This window comes from Pinus tabuliformis, chromosome 8, assembly GCF_031772625.1.
Source record: "Pinus tabuliformis cultivar Carrire ecotype Pingquan chromosome 8, CPIR1, whole genome shotgun sequence".
Lineage (NCBI taxonomy): Eukaryota > Viridiplantae > Streptophyta > Pinopsida > Pinales > Pinaceae > Pinus > Pinus tabuliformis.
Window position 1 is genome coordinate 404,168,222 of NC_142294.1, and position 21,857 is coordinate 404,190,078.

The 21,857-nt window shown below is 35.6% G+C and overlaps 1 protein-coding gene across 1 annotated transcript; it reads right to left on the minus strand.

The window, feature by feature from the left end:
* Nucleotides 1-20,068: 20,068 nt before the first annotated feature.
* Nucleotides 20,069-21,466, minus strand: LOC149235777 (uncharacterized). The gene has a single exon (XM_089368661.1). The coding sequence runs from the start codon at nucleotides 21,464-21,466 to the stop codon at nucleotides 20,069-20,071; it is 1,398 nt and encodes a 465-aa protein (XP_089224787.1).
* Nucleotides 21,467-21,857: the final 391 nt, after the last annotated feature.

The window sequence follows — 21,857 nt, forward strand, 5'->3', positions numbered from 1 at the left end:
CAAACTAATTTCAAATTTTTGAAAAATGTATTTGCAATAGCCAATCAAAACTATGTTGAGAATAGTGTGTACTTTTAGGGTTTTTGTTCAGTGAAGAAATATGGCTTTCCTATCTGATTGTTGTGCCAGTCATGCAAATTACTTATGGCATGAGACTTTGCTTCATTCGTGTCATGCATATTACTGATATTGTTTCATGACTGCCTCTGGTCATGACTGCCTCTGGTATGAAATAATCAGGACCTTCGAGGGTTTGAAGGGTTTTGTAGCTCTATTAGTGAGTTAGCTTGGGTGATTTTCTGTTAAGCATATTAGGCTGACTAGATTCTACTAGTTAGGGATTGAACATCTTTAATTTGGGTGATTTTCTGTTAAGCATATTAGGCTGACTAGATTCTACTAGTTAGGGATTGAACATCTTTCACCATGTATAGGATTCATGAATTTGTAGGAAAAAATGGTCAGCTTTAAAATGTGTTTTTCTTTTCACTTCTTTCCAGTTAAGTCTGAACATTACAAGGATTAAGCATATTTAACTGATTACATTTCCCTAGTCATGGATTAAAAACATTATCCACATGTAGTTTTGAATTTTTTTTTCCACTTCCTTTCCATTAAATCTGAGCATTACAAGGATTAAGAATATTTAACTGACTACATTTCCCTAGTCATGGACTAAAAACATTATCCACATGTAACTTTGAATTATTTTTCTATTTTTCAATACTTTTCTAGTAAATCTAAGGCTGTTTGTTTGTCAAGTTACAAGACATTGATTTCTATCAACATTGATTTCTATCAAGGAAAGAAGTTTTACATTTTTGAGATGGGAGTGAGGAAAAGGAAGGCCAAATGTGAAACCTGAAAGAGAATTTGGAGACTAACCAAAATTTGAGGAAACAAAATAATTATCCATAACAATATCTAAATTTTATGAATTTCACTATCTATTCTTACTAGTGACTTTTTGCTATCTCCTGGATTTCACTATCTATTCTTACTAGTGACTTTTTGCTTTCTCCTCATCTTGTAGTATACCATTGGAATTTCATCATATATTCTTACTAGTGATTTATTGTATTATAAAAATAGAGAGAGTTGAGTACAAAGAGAGACTTTACACAATACAGATTTCACACAGTAATATTCATTACAACAACAGTTACATATATAGGAAATTACACACATCTCTAGATAATTACTCCAACTCATTACATAGGAATCAAGGGCTTCCACTATTAGGAACTCACAATGTCAACCACACATGACATGGAAGCAATACTTCCAACACCCTCCCTTAATGTTTACATGAAAAACACATACTACAACAACAAAGATAATTTGTACACATGACATGGAAGCAATACTTCCAACACCCTCCCTTAATGTTTACATGAAAAACACATACTACAACAACAAAGATAATTTGTGTGACTGGTCTTCATCAGCACTCACATCTCATCTGTGGAATCTAGCAAACACAACTCTTTCACCACCACACCTTAGAGTTGTCACTTTACCTTCATTTAAAATGTAATGGCCTCTGACCAAATTTTGCAAGATCAACAATATTGACACCTCTGCTCATAAATATTGACATCTCTAAATATTGACACCTCTGCTCATAGGGGCTTAACCTATGAGAGCCTTCAAGTAATGAACCATCCTATGGACCAAGAGCCTTCAACTAATCAACCATCCTATGGACCAACCACCATCATTAAGCTCTTTCAATTTTGGTTATCATTTTTTAAGTTATCAATTAGTTGGTAGGATGGAGGTCTAGATATTGATGATGTTCAAAAGTTTATCAAACAACTTAACCTTACAACACACCAGTTTAAGAACCACCAACCCTTTTTATAAAGAGAATTACTAACATACAACATGTTTAAGACACAAGGTTCCTTGTTTAAGAACTACCAACCTTTTTTATAACCAAACAAACTTGAACACATCAACAAACCACAACATCCATGACCCTAATTTGAAAACTGGTAAAAAATAGCATATAAAAAATATTGGTAAGCACAATGTTAAAGATGGCCTCCATTGTTGTCTAACAATACTTAAGCATAAATCTTCCTCGGCTCCCATGATTGCAGCAGCTGCCAAAGCCAAGCACCGTGCTTTAAAGTGATTATGAGCCATACTAGGTTTCCACGTGTGATATCGATTAGCCCATTATCTATATGTGCTTTGGCTTTGGCTTTATTTTTACTCCCAATGAGACGCTGCTTTTCGTAGTTGTATTAATTAACTTGAGATATGTCTGTCAAAGTCGCAGGCTCTAATCCTTGGAAAAATAAATGGTTGTTTCTGGTACATTTCATCATACCTGCATGCTCCTCTGACTTTCATGCGGCAAACAATTAAACGACTCATCCAGCGAGTTCCCAAATGCAGTCAGCAATCAGATCTGAAGCTCTTACGCACTGTGGGCTGAAAGTGAAGCCAACGCACATGGGAATTCCTCACACCTACGAATTTGGATAGTCAAAACGGAAAGCGGGGTCTTCCTTCAGCGCATTGAATAGCAGACTGGAGTGGCTCCTTCAGAAAATCAATGGTTTTATTCACATAAAATTTGGTGACTCTCTTGAACAAATTTGACAGATCTCACACCCGTGACACTGAGTCTATGCTTGAAATCTGGTAAAAGGAATCACAAATAATCCGGCATGATCTGTCATGGATCTGGAACTAGTCATGTGGGTTTCTGCTTTGAAACGAATCCCCACTTCACAATCATGAAATTAAAGAACCTAATAAGAAATGTACCTTTAATGTGCCTTTATTCCCATCAGCCACTAAAAGATCTAATTTCTTACCATCAGAATCACACCGTCAAAATCACCCTCAACGGAGATGTATAAATAGAGATCAGACAATCATCACAAGTTGCAGTTGCAGCTCCTTGAGCAACGAATTCCACAGTATATGAGACCAAGGATCATACATTCAGTGATCAGCTTTCTTCTTACACTTACAAGAACAATACACTTTTACACTGATTTATTCTCCTCACACTTAGAACTATGGATCTACACATATAGGATCACAAAAAAAAATATAGAAATTTTACACAATAAACTATTCTATGCACACAGTATTACTCTTTCTAAAAATGCATGATCACACCTTATCTCTTGAGAGAGTGAGGGTTGAACTAGCTCTGATTTCATATTAGAAAAATAACAAGAGTTAAGCAGGGAGATTTTGCACAACTCAAATCTCACACAGTGATATTCATTACAATAGCTACATATATAGGAAATTACAGGAAATTACACACTAACTTTGATACTTCTAGAAAATGACTCTAATTCATTACATAGGAATCAATAGCTTCTAGATTGATACCTAGAGACTCACAATGACAACTACAACATTACTTCCAAATGTTTTGAAATGTTTTTTTTTCTCTAGTAAACCTAAGGTTGTTTGTTTTACAAGACATTGGTTTTTATAAGGAAATAAGTCTTACATTTTTTGGATGGGGGGTGGGGAAAAGTAAGACTTAATGTGAAACCTCAAAGATAATTCAAAGACTAAACAAAATTTGAGGAAACAAAACAATTGTCCATAAAAAACATCTAAATTTTATACAAGTGCCTCATATAATGGTGTAATTTCACCATATATTCCTACTAGTGACTTTTTGCTATCTCTCCATCTTGTAGTATACCATTGGAATTTCATCATATATTCCTACTAGTGACTTTTTGCAATTTCCCCATCTTGTAGTAAACCATCCTCCATAATTCATAGTTCTAACTTGCTTGTTAACAATAACCATACTGACCCATTTCCTTCATATACTTCACAAATGCTTACTATTTTAGGTTATTCACTAGTTGTTAACAATGTGTGTAATTGACAAATTGTTATTAGCCTAGATCCATCTTAACTAAGGATCTATCAAGGGAGGTGCAAACCTCTTTTAGTGCATAACTTTAAGAATGGTTTGCACCTAGAGAAATTTGATCTTGATACATCTAGAGTTACAATGGATCTTGAATGGTTTAATTATTATTTTTTTAGCTTAATTTTCTTTTTATGTAATTGTAGTCAAAATGTTTTAATTAATAATTTTATATTTTATTTTCATTTTTATTTTTATGTAATTTGTCATGGTCAAAATGTTTAGATAACATAATATAGGAGAAGATGACAACATCTCTTCCATAAAATTAAATTTGAAAGAAAATTATTTATAAAATGTTTTGAATGTGGAATGAGAGATGGTTTAAGAAAATTATTTATAAAATGTTTTGATTGTGAAATGAGAGATGGTTTTTGGGCATGTGGCATTGATGAACCATGGTATTGGCCTATGGTTTGGTATGATTAATAATATATATGGTAAAGTGGGGTGAGTATTCATGTTAAAAATCTTGTTATATTGTAAGTATTATATTGATTGTGAAATGAGAGATAGATTTTGGGCATGTGGTATTTATGAGCCACAGTATTGGCCAAGTTATGGTATGGTAAATAATATCCATGGTAAAGGGATGTGAATACCTATTGTTGAAAATCTTTTTATATTGTAAGTATTAAGTTTTTATGTGTTTATTAATGAAATCTAAATATGGTTACAAAATTATTATTTTAATCTATATGGTAAAATGAATCTTAAGTTATATAGATATTATTTATATCTTATATATTTTAATGTAATAGAGGTGTACATATATCTCAAAAGTAATTATAATATTTTTTTATATTTAATCAAAAAAATGTTATAAAATTAAATTCAAATAAAGTATTTATAAAATATTTTGATTGTGAAATCAGAGATGATTTTTGGGCATGTTATATTGTTCCGTCATGGTATTGGCCCAAAGCCTATTTACAAGTTAATAATATCTAATATCTATAAAGTCCCACGTTACCAACCATCAATAGTATCTCTTAAAACCTATTTCAAAATGCATTTCTCTTTGGTATCATAACCACTTTAATTGAATCAATCATTAATTAAAAAATCCCAATGGCATTGCTTCAATCATGAGACTTGTATAGTGAATGTTGTAGCAAGAGCAGCCAATGTTACAACTCTTATAGTGAATGTTGTAGCAAGAGCAATCACTCTTACAAATTCAGAAGCATATTATTCTTCAAAATGTATTAGGCCCCTATAATACTAGTGATTCCCCCATTACTATTGTCACTGTATCCCTTATTGTTATTATTGTGCCCCTATTGTCCCATATTTTTATTATTATGCCCCATAGAAACCCACTATTGTTAGTTTTTTGCCCTTATGTTATTACTCTTATGTCGACTTGATTATATTATGACCCCTTATACTCCTATATATAGAAGGGAGATTTAGTCATTTGTATCATCTAAGAATTGTTCATTTATGTAATGTAAAGGAGGTTGCCCCCTCGAAGAGGCTGAATTGTCAAGCGTTAATATATATTTTCTATCTTTTGGTGAGCTCATTTCTTAACATTTGGTATTACACCTTTGAATTCTAGGGTTTCGCTGCTCCAAATAGGTCATCGTGGCATTTTCGCTATAACTTTTTTTTCTGCGACGTTTCAGAAGCTACAAAAAAAAAAACCCATTTGAGCTGAAATCGTTCTAAACTTTAGATCCAAATTTCAAAGCTTGTCTTGCTATATTTGTCGAGATATGATCTGAGGAAGTTAGGGTTTTTGCACACTCCTCACTTACATTCCAAAGAGGTGACCTAGGGAAAATCATCATAACTTTTGTTTTGAGCATCAGATTGAAATTTCGTAAGAAGTTTTAGAAAGAGGACAACCTGTAGTTTTTTGTGTATCAGTTTGAGGTACTAAGGTCGAAACAGTGACACATGGCACGTCATACAAGTTCTCTCTACTCAATTAGTATATAGTCAAGCCATTGTGGGAGATTTGGCATAACTCTTCCTTGGAGAATCTAATCTTGATCAAACTTACTGGGTTAGAAAGAGGACTCATAGGGCTACCGTAGCGTGCGATTTCAGATATTTGAGATCAGCAGTTATAGAGATATAATAGATTCAATATCAAGCTCTTACAAAGTGAAAGAAAAAGGTGTGTAGCTTTTTTTTTTAATTTTTCATAAGATTGGTTTGAAAAATTAGTTTGAAGGAATTCAAAGGAAATAGTGAGAATTATTAGCATTAATTAATGCCCCAAAGAAAGAAAATAGAAACCCCTAGTAAGCAACCTAAACGCTCTAGCATGACTCATGAAGAAGAGGAAGAAATGCAACATGATATATCAAAATTACAAAACCAAGTACAACACATTTCATTCTCACTAAAGGTAAATAAAGTCAAGATGAATGGCATGGAAGCTAACATGAATGGCATGTAAGTTAAGATGGAAGCTAAGATGGATGGCATGGAAGCTAAGATGAATGGCATGGATGATATGATGGAAGAATTCAAGATAAATGTGAATAGGTTTCTACAAGAAATGGTCACTAATGGTCAAAGGGTAGTAAAGGAAACTCATGATGAGAACAAAAGAAATGTTAATCATGATTTCATAGACTCTAATGTTGGATTGAAGACCCACCATGTTCCAAAAATTAATATGAGGAAGTTTGATGGCAAGGATCCCGGAGCATGGATACTACAAATGGAGCAATTTTTCGATCTCCATAATGCGCAAAACACACAAAAGGTACATATTGCAACTTTATATTTGAAACCAAATCAATTTGTATGGTATTGATGGCTTTGCTCTCATAAACAAATTGTCACTTGGGAAATTTTTATGGAAGAAATGGTAGCACATTATAAGGATACAAAAAGAAACACCCTTTTTAGCCAATTGATAAATCTCAAACAAAAGGGTTCAATGATGGAGCTCATTGGGGGCTTCCAAAAATTGAGCATAAGGGTAAAATATATTTGAGAGGTGCATAGGATTGATGGTTCATACGGGCTTTAAAGGGTAATATCCAACATGAGGTTTGCCTTTAGGAACCCAATTCATTGGAGAAGGCATTCAGGTTAGCAAAAAAAATGGAAAGCAAAATTATGGCAACCAGGAAGCCTACCACTCACAACTATAAAGATGGAAGTCTTGTTTCCCATAGCCTTCCACAACATACAAGGCTGACACCACAACAATGGAAGAAAAAAGAGCAAAAGGGCTTTGTTACAGTTGTGATAGCAAATACACTAAAGGTCATAAGTGTGCTGAGAAGAAATTATTCTACATGGATTGTGAAGAGGAGGAAGAAAAGGAACAGGAAATGTCAAAATAAGAGGATATACTGGAGGAACAAACACTAGATAAAGAAGAAATGAATCCAACCATATCTTGTAATGCATTGGTAGGAATTACCACTCCTCAAACTATCAAGATAGAAGGAACAACAAGGAGAAACTAATGGTGAGGATTTTACTTTAGAAGGGCAAGGGGAGACCAGTGGGAAATATCAAGGACAAAAATCGGAAGAACATTCTTTCACTTTCCAATACCCACACTCAAGTAGTGCAGTAAAACAACCAACCCTAGAACAATCTGAGGAATCATCACAAGAATCCCTATCTATAGATCATTCGTATGAGAAATATTTAGAAGGATACTTACTAGAACAAGAATCGATAGAATTTCCAATGGGAGATAACAACAACAATAATGGGACATATGCCACTATTACCACTTTCAAATTTCCAATAAGTGATATAAGGGGAGAAGCCCCCACGAAAACTATCAACCCTTCCATATTTCCAAGGATTGATTGTAGAGGATCCTGATACTTTTTTGTTTGAGTTTGGTGTTCTGTGCAGGAGTTATGACTACAATTCAGATGCTCAAAAGCTAAAACTATTTCCTCCCACTCTGAAAGGAGAAGCATTAAGATGGTTTATGGGATTAGGTTCTACCACTATTTGAACATGGGGAGATATGAAGACTATGTTTCTGGAAAAATACCAAAACTATTGTCGAACCAAATATTTAAGAGAGGAGATATTCAGAATGACACAGAAGGAAGAAGAGAACTTGGAAGATTACATGGAACAGTTCCATTATAATCTAAAAAGGTCCAAACATAGTGATCTGGATCCAAATATTTTGAAAATAATATTGGTTTGAGGGATGAGAGATGACTTCCTTGACATGTTGAACCTGTTAAGAAATGGACATATATTTCAAGAGCCATACGATGACATAATAAAACTTTGCTTAAGGTGTTCACGAGGATCGTCACAAGGGAGAAGCATGCCACAAGATTCCTCTATTAAAACACAAAAATCCGCAAATGGAGGTGTGACCGGAGCTGAGATTAGAAACATGTTTGAGAATATCAAGACTGATCTTCTCAGTGCTTTATTTGAAAAAAGCAAAAAAGATATAGGATGAAGTTGATAAGGCATTGGCGTTGTTCTTCCCAAATGTAAAGAGAAACATTCCTTGGAGGAATTTAATGTCAACAACATTAACTTGTGCAATCTTTGTGACCTAGATCATTCTATAGGATATTGTTGAGAGCTCCCAAGACTGAAGGCAGCCCTCAAGGAATCAAGTGAGGAGGCTCAGTCTTCCTACTTTATTGGGTCTAAGAAGCCTTGGAAACCACACCCATGATGTATGTCTCAAGATTTTTCTTTCAATCCGTGGAATAATGTATATATTACTCAGAAATTTCCGTGGAAGTATCCCACTCCCCCTCTGGCTAAATTTCCTTCACCATGGAACCAATGGTCTCAAACTCCACCTGTTTAGTATCCTCCATCTCATCCATACTCTTGGCCTTAGAATTGGAGGGGAAGCTCTTTAGGCCCAGTCCCTCCTTCATTACCAATGCAGCAACAATTGAAACTTCTACCTCTCTCATCATCTCCTACCACTCCTCCCATACATCCCCAATTACCTGTACAATCTAACCCTAACCCAAATAATAAGGGAGCTCGGAATATAGAAGCCCCCACTTCTTTCCAGACTTACTGCATTACCCCTGTTGAATTGAACAACATCCACATTCGATCACAAAAAGTTGTAAACTCATAAACCTCCCTTGTCATTACTTAATAGGAATGTGAATCACCTAGGGATGATCCTGTGGATTCTGACAGAACTCTTACATATGTAACAACTGATTCAAATAATGTTAACACATTTGTAGCACCCAATCCAATCGCTATAATGACAAAGGACCCTCCATATCCTCATAGACTAACTGAAACTAGGATGATTCCACAACCCAAATCAGATTTCCTCATGGAGTTAAAGAATCTGCACATAAGGATTCCCTTCGCGCAAGCCATTAAGGATGTCCCCATATATATGAAAATAGTAAGAGATCTATGTGTTAAGAAACCTAGAAGGAAGCCCAAGGATTGTGTTACCATCCATGTGATGGGAAAATTATCGGAATTAATGACTCGTTAACCTCTTTTGGCTAAAGAAAATGACCTAGGGAGTCCTACAATCACTGTTTATATTGATGAAAAGCCCATTCTGAATACATCAAATTATTTAGGGGCATAAGTCAATGTAATGACTAAGGAAATATTTACCACATTAGGAGTGCATGGGCTGAGACAAACACCTACAGTGCTAGAACTAGAAGACATGTCACGTGTTAAACTTGAAGGAGTGGTAGAGGATGTAGTCATCATAGTAGATTCTTGGAGGTACCAGGCATACCTTCTTATTTTGCAAACCAACTCAAATCTTGGGGGATATCCCCTGATATTAGGAAGGCCTTGGTTGGCCACTATGGATGCATTCATAGGTTGTAGGTTAGGCTTCATGATGATTTCAAATGGACAAGACACAAAGAACCTAGGCCTCTATCCTCTTGCAAACCACGGATTTGGAAAATCCCTTATCGGATGAATTTCAACTTGAATCAGATCATTCCCAGCCACTCCTCACTCTTGGAAAAGCCCAATATTTTAAGAGTGAAATAGACGATGACATTACCAATGGATTTATCAATGATTCCCTTGTTGTTACTTCTATTGATGATTTAGGGGTAGAAGATACCATAGAAGGCTTGAGTCTAAAACATATGAAACTCACCCCTAATCTCAAGAGAATTTCACTTGAAATAGAGCCAGGGAAAAATATAAATATTAATCCTAATTTGACTCTAGAATATAACAGGATGTTGTTACAACTGTTATAAAGATATAAAAAGGCATTTGCATGGGATTACACAGACATGAAAGGAATTCACCCCAACTTGTGTACCCACCACATCTACTTGAAAGGAGACTAAAATCCAGTTAGGTATCCACAACGACGCATGAAACCGAGACTTAATGAAGTAGTAAAAGAAGAATTTTGAAAGCTTCTAAATGCCAACTTCATGTATCCCATCCCTAATAGCCAATGGGTATCTCCCATTTTTATTGTTCCTAAAAAGAATGGCAAGTGGCAGGTCTATGTAGATTACAAAGAACTTAACAAAGCCACTCAAAAGGATTGTTTTCCGTTGCCATTTATAGATCAGATCCATAAAGCATTATCTAGAAAAAAGTTCTTTCCATTTCTAGATGGGTTTAGTGGTTATAATCAGAAACAGATAAAACCACACATACTTGCCCCTGGGGGAATTTTTCATACAGAGTTCTCCCTTTTGGACTTTCTAATGTGTCAGCAACCTTTCAGAGGCAAATATTGGGGATATTTGTGCATTTTATAAATGATTGTTTATATTTATTCATGTATGACTTTACACCTTATGGTGACCGTTTTGAAACAGCATTAATCAATCTTCAAAAAGTGTTAGAGCGATGTGAGCAAACTAATCTTGGTTTATGCATTGAAAAATGTCACATGATGATGAATGAAGGCATTGTGCTTAGGCATTATATTTCTACTACAAGAATAAAAGTACATCGTGATAAGATAGAAGTAATTCTGAAAATTCCAGCTACCAAAACATAGAAGGAGGTATGTAGTTTTTTGGGACATGTAGGGTATTACAGGAGGATTATAGAAAAAAATTCAAAATTTGTATCCCCAATATTTTCTCTGATTACTAAAGATGTGGAATTTTTTTGGATAGGGAAATATGAATTTGCCTTTACAGAGTTAAAGTAGTGTGTATCGGCAGCCCCTGTTTTGCGAGGAAAAAACTGGGATATCTCATTTCACATAGCAACAGATGCATCTAATACTGCTATAAGAGTTGTGTTAGGTCAACTAGAAGACAAGAAGCCATATACCATCCACTACATCAGCAAGAATATGACTCTAGTAGAGTTAAATTATACAATTACACAAAAAGAGTTTCTTGCATTGATTCATTCCATTAATAAATTTAGGCTCTACATTATAGGTTATCAAATCTTTGTGCACACTCACCACTCTGCCATTCATTTCTTAATGAATGAACTTGTTACTTATGGTAGGGTTACATGTTGCTTGTTGTTGCTACAAGAATTTGATATAACAATCTTATGGTGACTTTACACCTTATGGTGATGGTTTTGAAATACCATTAAACAATCTCAAAAAAGTGCTAGAGCGATGTGAGCAAACTAATCTTGCTTTAAGCACCGGAAAATGTCACATGATGATGAATGAACGAATTGTGCTTAGGCATTATATTTCTGCTACAAGAATAAAAGTATATCATGCTAAGATAGAAGTAATTCTCAAAATTCCAGCTCCCAAAACATAGAAGGAGGTACGTAGTTTTTTTGGACATGCAGGGTATTAGAGGAGGATTATAGAAAAATTTTCAAAAATTATATCCCCAATATTTTCTCTGATTACTAAAGATGTGGAATTTGTTTGGATAGGGAAATATGCATTTTCCTTTATAGATTTAAAGTAGTGTGTATCAGCAACCCCTTTTTTGTGAGGACCAAACTCAGATCTGTCGTTTCACAAAGCAACAGATGCGTCTAATATTGCTATAGAAGTTGTGTTAGGTCAATTAGAAGATAAGAATCCATATACCATCCACTATATCAACAAGAATATGACTCTAGCAAAGTTAAATTATACAGTTACAAAAAAAGAGTTTCTTGCAGTAATTCATGCCATTAATAAATTTAGGCACTACACTATATGTTATCAAATATCTGTGCACACTCAGCACTCTATCATTCATTTCTTAATGAATGAACTTGTTACTTATGGTAGGGTTACACGTTGGTTGTTTTTTTTACAAGAATTTGATATAAAAATCTTAGATAAACCTCGAAAAGTTAATGTAGTGATTGATTTTATTTCTAGGCTAACTATTAATAGTGATTGCATGCCCATTAAGGATTATTTTTGAGATGAATATATTTTTTCTATTTCAATTCACTCATCGTGGTATGCAGACATTGCTAACTACCTTGCTCGAGGGATATTTCCACAATATGTGGCCTCAAACAAAAACATGAAGATTGTTAAGTAGAGTGCAAGATACTCTTGGGTAGAAGAATACCTCTATTACACAGGGCTAGATCATCAAATCAGGCGTTGTGTGAGAGAGGATGAGATTTTTGACATTCTAAGAGCCTGTCATGAGGAACCTTGTGGAGGACACTTTGTTGACAAGAAGACAGGGAATAAATTTCTTTCAATAGGATATTATTGGTCTACCATATTCTAGGATGCAAAGAAATTTGTGAAGAGATGTGATAGTTGTCAGAGAATTGGTCAACCACTCCGATCAGATGAAATGTCGTTACAACCTCAAATAGTCTTGGAACCATTTGAGATGTGGGCCTTAAACTTCGTAGGATCAATTAATCCTTCATTTCAGCAAAATTCCTTCATTCTAGCCTGTACAGATTATGTCACAAAATGGGTTGAAGCAAATGCACTAACTAGGGAAACTGAAGAGGTTGTTTCAGATTTCTTATTTAAAGACGTTTTTTGTTTTGTTTTGGAGTGACTCAAGAAATAGTGAAAGATGGAGGACCACAATTCACATCTCATTTGATCGAGAGGATATTTGATAAATTCAAGATTTGTGACAAAACTACCTCACTATATCATCCATGGGAAAATGGTCAAGTGTAGAGCACTAATAAGGTTATTGAAGGAATTCTCACTAAGGTTGTAACTAGTCACTCGAGGAACTAGGCTGATAAACTTCCAGAATCACTATAGACATGCATAACTACATGGAGAAATACTATTGGATTTTCACCATATGAATTTTTGTATGGTAAAAATCCATTATTTCCCATTGAGCTTGAAATAAAAGCACTCATAACAGCATTACAAGTGAACCTGGATTTTACTACAGCTCAGAAACATCGATTGAAACAGTTAAATGAACTAGATGAGAAGAGATTGGCTACCATATAGCGAATAGACGTCATCCAGTGGCAGAGGGCTATGTGGCATGAAAAGTTTATAAAAAAGAAGGTGTTTCAGAAAAGCGATTGAGCTCTATTATATGATTTGCGATTCAAAGACTTCAAGGACAAGCTCTGCACTAGATTGTTAGGCCCTTATGAGGTAGATACAGTCTTTGACAATGGGACAACGAGATTAATTACCATAGATAGTTGCCGTTGCTTGCCAATGGGCATCATCTTCAATTATATCATAAACCAACCTCAAAGGATTCATTTGTCAACATTGTCTCGGGATCTAATCTTCAAGTTATGAGGGTAGGGAAAAATTCTCTTGTGCTATCAAATTATTAAATTCCAATAAGTGTAGCAGCTAGAAGCCAACGTTTATTGGTAGCTGAAACACACACACACAGATATATATATCTTCTTGTGAAAACCTTTTGTGGGGTGTGGGTAGATAGATGTACCAACTAAAAACCACTTTGTGGCAGCTAATACACATTTTCTTTTTAATAAATTTTGGAACAGCATGTTGTTACACATATGTCATAGGTGTCATCCTATTACAAGCCCATTTTTATTCATTTCATTGTATTATTCTCAGAATTCTTTTGTAGGAACAAATTGTAATACCCTCAAAGGAATACATTGTTGTAATGAAGTATTGTTTCAAATGTATTCAACCATCATGGAGAACTTATTTTGTTGTTACATATATAGTAGCTGATCCGATGGAGATGACTATACCATGGAACCAGTTGTAGTTGTTCGCTTCAATAATCATCATCACCAGCACTCCACTATCGGTATCAATTAAATCACCCTGTGTTAAGTCATTCATAAAAAGAATATTTTTTTTCTTTATTTAGCAATTATGGTAGTTAATATGCCATCTCATTTTTATGGCCGAGGATAGCCTTTACATTTAAGTTGGCGGGGGGGTGGATGAATCATTTTGTGATTCATGACATAACCCGATTTGAAGTGACAATACATGTTAATCATTACCATCTTTCATGATTGGTCATCTCATTAATTCGAAGTGAATCCAAGTCATATTTTCACACCTTTGAATTAATGATGAAATGATAACCTGTATCACATAATTTTCTGATTTCATACCCTTTCCTATTTCCTTAATATCTGCCTCGATGTAGCTCTGCACCCTCATTGCACAGATTTTTCAAGAATTGTGACGGCAAGCAGGTGAAAGTTCAGAGTGACTTTTGCATCAATTAGTGAAGGGTCTGTAGCAGCGTAGGATGGGAGGAGCAGCAATGAGGCCTGAACCTAATTCCACCAAGGATTTTGAAAAATTCCTGGAAGAATATCAAATTTTCAAAGAAGCAAGGTGGATTGAGTTTTTCGAGCGATTCACAGGTCGGATTAGAGTGTTACTTTGGAATTTGCTTGAAATTTGAATAGGAATAGACCAGAAGTCAGAGGCATAATACTGGATATTACAAAGGAAGTGATTGACAGAATAACAATACTTCAACCCGAAGGGAAGAGGTGGTTCAACCGAAAAATTAATGACCCATCGCTTAAAGCTAAACTCTTGCAAGGAGAAGAATAGTTGGTCAAGAAGGGAAGAGGAATTGATCGAATTTCCCTTACTCAGTTATGGAACGGTGTTAACTTGTTCATTATAAAGTACATTACATGCGAGGGACACTCGACAATAGTTTTCAATTATCATTTTCCATTGCTGAGCCATCTTCAACATGGGAAACTAGTTAATATTCCCCATTTTTTGCTAGACAATTTGAAACACACAGTTGCATCGGTAGAGGTAGCCATGCATCTAGAGAGTTGCATTACCAATCATGGCCTCATAAAATTGATCCTAATGGAGGCTCTGGAGCAACAAGGAATAAATTGGGAAGACTTTATCAGTGAAGAAATAGAAACCCCACGACAGAGACAAGATGAAACTCCTACAGATGCTCTAGGGGAAGCTGATACAGTGAAGGAACAGGGATAGCCTTCAAGAATTAGAGTTAAGAAGAGGTCACTTGAGAAACTTGTGGGTGGTAGAATACCGAAGAAAAGGGTTAAGTTTGGTACTCAATAAGAACCCTCGCCCTTGTCCAAGAAGAAAATAGGCGAGCAAAAAGAACAAAAGGGGAAGCAAGAAGCGACAAAGAAGTAGAAGAAAAAGAAATAGATCAAGGAACAAGACACTTCTTCATTAGGTAAGAACGAAACCTGAACTTTTCTGCTTAAAATTAAGAATCTAGAAGAATAAAATAAGGAATTAAAGCGACAATTAGGAGATAGAAAAATTAAAACAAAGGTTTTGGGTCTCGATACATTAGTTGAGGATGTTGATACGTTGGGATCAAAAACCACACAAGGGCCTTTATGTATAGCATATTTTGAGAGTTTGGAAACAACAAGATATAATATTTGCATTGTAGACACCATCTCAGAAGAAACCCAAACAAAAACATGGGAGGCTCACACACAAGAACCAGCAATTGAAACATAGCACCCCATGGATTTTAACCTAGAAACCCATGCATGAGAACGTGTCATTGATGTTATTGGTACACAAGAACAAACAATTGAGACAAAGGTTTTTAAAGAAGAAAAAATGAGAGTTGTTCCACAAGAACCTATCAACAAAGTTGATGATACATAAGAACCAGCAGCTGATGCAGAGTAGCTCAAAACATGAGATGTTTTTACACCCTCTACTGCTATTGCACATAAAATAGCACATGACCCTCAAGAAGGGTGGCATTTAGAAAGACTTTTGTTGATATCAAAATTGGATAATTGGAAGAAAATGGCACCTTTTGTGAAAAGGGGGGTTATTTATTTAGAAGAACATCATAAGGCTATTAATACCCCTAAGGATTAGTGGGTCAACGAATTGCTGAAGAAAGAGCTAATAAAATGGGAAATGAGGAAAGTTGAGATGGAAAAGGAAAAATAGAGACAACAACTACAACAAGAGGTCAAGAAGCTGACTGAAGAGAAAGGTAAGATGTATGAGTTATCCCTAAACCTTTTAGGTTACAGGATGTCATCTCCGTCCTACCCAATTTTCTTGTGAGAGAAATTTTATCTTTTACAATTGAGATCCATCCTTGAGAACAGACCCTACATGAGCATTTCCACTCAAACATTTTTGGATGTGTTTCCCTCATGTGATTTCAATGAGAAGAGGGTGTTATGCCACCTCTTCCTGCATGAAATATTTGTTGATCATTCTAGTTTGTAGATGGTTGCAGACCTTTCCACCTATGTTGGAGATTTGCAACTACGAGATTTTATATCTTTCATGAGAAATAAAATTAACCTGCACCTTGCCATAAAATCATTTGTTGTGAATGAAGAAAAGGCAACCCTGAAGACAAGACCAGAACCTCATATGGACGCTGCTATGAGGTGTGAATTCAAAAGTTTTCTCAGTAAATCAGACATGGAAGAACAATTGTCCCTCTATAGGAGAAGGATTATTGGGTTTTTCCTTAATATTTATGAACAATTAAAAAGTAAAGGATTAGTTGAAGCTTGAAACGATGGGAAGCTTGCTGTGAAACACTAAAGGAAGGGGATCCCTTTAGGTACCCCAATTTCGTGATAGTTGTTACTCGAGTCCCTGAATATGTATGAATTATCAAAATGACGAGAACTTTCTTGATGGGGACCAAATTCAAGTTTCCTCTGATTTGGATATCGGTTTAGAAATACCAGCCTCATTTCCACTTGAGCAAGTATGATGAATGTTCCCTGGACAAATAGGCTCTTATCTACCCACAAGTGTAGGAAATACGATGAAGACACTGTTCACACCTATGATTTCACTACTACATCAACAATATGTCAGTGTCACAATAGATGATGACCCTAAACATTTTGAAGAATCTGCATGAGGACATGCAGTGGCTTCAGTTGGGGGGGATGCTGGGTGCAATATTTTCGGATATTTTAGGCATCCTTTTCCATATTTTTGTCCATTTTTCCTCATTGAACCTACAATTTCCCCAGTACAATGTCACTCCCTCTCATAAAGAAGAAACATTTTTCTTTGACCTATTATTATGTTATTTTTTGTCAAGTATTGAATGAAACAATGCTTTCTTTGGGATGACTAACGAGGGTATCTTTGAAAGAGTTCTTTTGAATGTTTTTATTTCAGGTGTTTCCATAACCACTGATAACCATGGGTGAACAGTTGTTGTTGTTGTTATTTATTGTTACATGGTGTGAGTTGTTGTTACTTGTTGTTACACCCTAGGTTTTCCATTTCCTAATGTTACACCATGAAGTTGTTGTCACACCACGAAGTTGTTGTCACACCACGAAGTTGTTGTTACAATCTGAATTGTCAAGACTGTAGGCGCCATTTTCAAAGACAATTGTCAAGGGCCGCATGAAGTAATCCCATGTGAACAGTTAATAAGATCTTAGCAGTTACAATTGCATCTAAACAAGAGTGGCGTAACCATAACAAATATTTATTAAAAGCATTTTGTAACGATTTCTCTCTTTTTATTATTTTTGCTAGCTTAATCATGGCTAATTCATTCCCTAATTTTTGGGCTCTATAAAGACTTTATAAAAGAGCTTAGTCTCATGAGGAGGGGACGAAAATGGACAATAGAGATAGTATTGACATTCTGGTCTTTTACCTTTCAACTATTTTAATACAAGCATATATTTGGTGATGTTACTGCCATTTCCATGTTGAATTCTTAAATATTTTTTGTTTTACTCATGCACTATGCTAGGGAGGAAGGGCTCTCCTCTTTAGCATGGATCGCAGTGTTAATAGCATATATTTTCTTATGTGTTAGTGTAGATCTCTTATTACTGTTGCACATGTTTCATTGTGGGATAGATACACTTTTATTTAAGATTTATTATGTGTTGTTACACAGGTTAATCAATTCTATATTATTCATTTGTTGTTATATCTTTAGTTGATAGTGTATGGCGTGCCTATATTTACTCTGAAGTTTTTATGAAGTGTATATTCTTTCATTGCCGAGTGTGTTTCATTCTTGAGGTGTGCATTTTAATTCCTACAAGCGTGTATTTCCACTCTACAAGAGTTCTTTAATTTCTGCAAGTGTGTTCAATGACATATTTTTTGTTTTACCTGATTATTACATGTATTGGCACATACAGTGCAAACATCTTTGAAATAAAAAGATATACCTTGGTCGATAATTAATGATTGTGGTTTAGTTACTTTAGGAGTGATAAAACCTCACAAACAACAGCCACCTTTGCCATACCAAGGTTGGCCTCTTTTTCCATTTCCCTCCTCTTAGTTAAAGACACTTGTGTACATGCTGCAATTCCACAACTTGGTAAATCTAATAAATGAGATTTCACACCAAAATATGTGCTTATGAAATGATTTTTGCAATAGTTTCATTTCCAAGCAACATTACATCCTCCCTTCATCTTGTTGCATGGTCTTTGCTCTCTTGTGACATATTTCCACAAGGGATATTTTTTATCTTGACGCTGTTGTCTTCCCTCAACATTTGAAGTTGGTGTTGCAGCCCCACTTGAAATAGAAGGAACTTTTGCAGACCCTGATGAAATTGGAAGAGGGACATATCCAATGGGGAGATTCTTCTCATACCTTTGCCCCTTCCCTACTGTCCTTGATTGAGACATGAATGTTGTAAAACAATAAAGAAAAAATGCACAATTTTGTAAAACAAATGCACATGCAAGCTGTTGTAATAAAAATGTAAAAAAAATCAATGTTCCACCAAGACTCCGGTGTGGGGAGACGCGGGTGCAGGGAGACGCATAGGGGGGACATGTGGGAGTACCCTCAAATTTTAATGAAATTTCGGGGGTGCGGGGATTCGTCGAGGTATATATATATATATATATATATATATATATATATATATAAAATTCAAGTTCATATTCATTGTTCACTGTTCAATAATGAAAGCATAAAAATATTAAATAGACAATTGAAATTTGAATCATTGATCCATCCTCATCATTCATTTTGATACATACATGATACATCATTCATATGACATACTCAAGTGACAAGTCTCATTATTGAATTAATTATTATTCATACATACCATGAGCATTGAGATTTGAAAAAGAAAAAAAAAAATAGTAATAAAATATTCAAATAATGAAATACATTGATCGATATCATTCATCATTCATTGATTCAATAGTTCATCATTCTACAATCTAGTAATCTACATTGATTTAAAAACTAAATTCATCATTCATCATTCTAGAATCTAAATTGAAAGCAAAACATACTAGTATATACTATATAGTATATACTATATTTTCAAAGTTTGAACACTAAATTTATATAACTCAAACTTCAAAGTTTCAAATTTCAAACTCAAAAATAGTTAAGAGTGAAGAGTCAATTCATCAATATCTAGTATCGCAACTCAAAAATGAAAAATGCATAGTCAGCACTGAAAATAAAATGATAAATCAGCATCAAGGACTCAATCTCAATGATTGGTCCTCTACATCTATCTGCTGCATGAAGTCATCAGGACCATCAATGGGAATTTCAATATCCGAGTCAGAGTCACTCTCTTCAGTAAACAATGAAACTCCAACCAAACCATGTCGCAGCTCATCTCATCCATCCTCGTCATCTATCTGTGCACTATCCTCTGGATCCACATCCCATCGTGTTGCCAGTCCCTTCCGATACTCTGGTGTCTTCCTATGTGCAAGATGTAGAGAACTGTGCACTGCAACTAGCTTCTCTGCTCTCCTAGAGGAAAGTCTATTCCTCTTGATAGAGTGGATGAAGCTATATGTGGACCAATTCCTCTCTGCTGCAGAGGAACTAGCAATCTAAGACAATAAGCGAATAGCAAGGTGTTGGATCTCTAGAGCATCATCCCCATGCATGGTCCACCAACCAATGGGGTCAGTCTGGCCTAAATCATTGCGATCTTCCCTTGCATCATGCTTGTTGAAGGGACCACTAAGACTTGCAAATTGCATCCACTGTCTCCTAATTTTTCTCCCTTCTTCTGAACTATACATCTTTGTAATGGCAGCTCGAAATCCCTTTTTGACCTCTCGATCTTCAATGGGAAGAATTCTACCAGTCCTTGACACATACCATTTTGGGTTGAGTGCATATGCTGCCATGTGCAAAGGTGTATTCATTCGATCCCACCTACACTGTATAATGGGTCGAATTTGGGTCGTATAGAACTCTAAGGAAGGATCTTTCTCACGAATGGCCACCCTTACTTGATCCAACATAGTATCAAAAGTCTCATATATTTCTCCAAGAGTAGGAGAATCTGTGTCAGTGTAGCGAATGACCTCAACTACAGGACGTAAAAGTGATACCAAATAACCACAATCTGTCCAACAATCATTATCCAATATCTGAATCCTAATTTTCTTTCCTTCCTCTGTCTTGGATTCTGCCCATCTGTTCCAATCTGGAGTTACAACCATGGCGTGCAATGCTGACTGCACCTCCAACATCCTTTCTAATAAAAGAAAATAACTAGCATATCTGGTGTTAGTAGGCTTGAGGAATTCCTTCCTCGCATGAGACCTGTACATGGCTAAAGAGGTATGGTGATTGCAAATAAACATTTGCACATTTCTTGTAGCTATCACCAAGTTAGATACCCACTCAATTTTTCCAATGTCTTTCAATGCATTATTGAGCGCATGCACACAACAAGGGGTCCAGAAAATATGCCTGTATGATCTACACACAACTGCTGCATCTGTCACAACCTGTACAACATTTGTAGATCCAACCTCCTCTATAGCATCACGAAGAAGCTCAAATTGGAAAGTTGCATCTTTGTGCTTTCCAGAACAATCAATATCTCTAAGAAAGAAAGGCCCCTCTCGGCAAGTAACTATGATGTTGATAAGTGGACGTTTGGCAATGTTTGTCCACCCATCCATAACGATAGAACAATCTTCCCTCACCCATGTCTGCCTCATATTTTCCTTTTGCACATTAATATTGGCCACTTGCCTTTCTAATATCACTGTCCTCAACTTATGTTCACCTGGGGGCCCATATGAAGGTCCTGCTGCTGCAATTGCCTTTAGCATCTCCTTATAGTAAGGATAACGACTAACATGGAAAGGAATGCCATTGGCAAAAAGAAATTTTCCAATGGCATCATCTGTATCATTACGGTTCAACTTAGCATACATTCCTGTAAGAGTTGGTCCCACTGCACAAAAACGAGAACCTGGTGGAGGCATATTTTTCATTTTTTTTTTTGGAGCTTGTGGCTTCATCAATATTTTCATTTTGGTGAGCTTGGGCCATGGCATTTTTACTTGAGAAGTTGCCCTTTGCATCTGCTGCCATTTACATCCTCAAGAGCTGTGATTTTTGCAATATCGTTAATTTTGAACATATATGAACCGCTTTGCCACCTACACCCAAAAGATGCATCTTGATCCGACTATAACTCCCAACCCAAGAATGACCGCAAACATTGCATTTCCAGTGGCATGTCCCACCTCTTTGTTTTCCGGGTTTTGGTAGAGTTGAAGAGTCAGCCATTTTGGCAACATATAACAAAAGAGGTTTGAGTGGATTAAACGTTCCTTTTGCATATTCAGCCAATGCCTTTGACGGGGTTGCAGT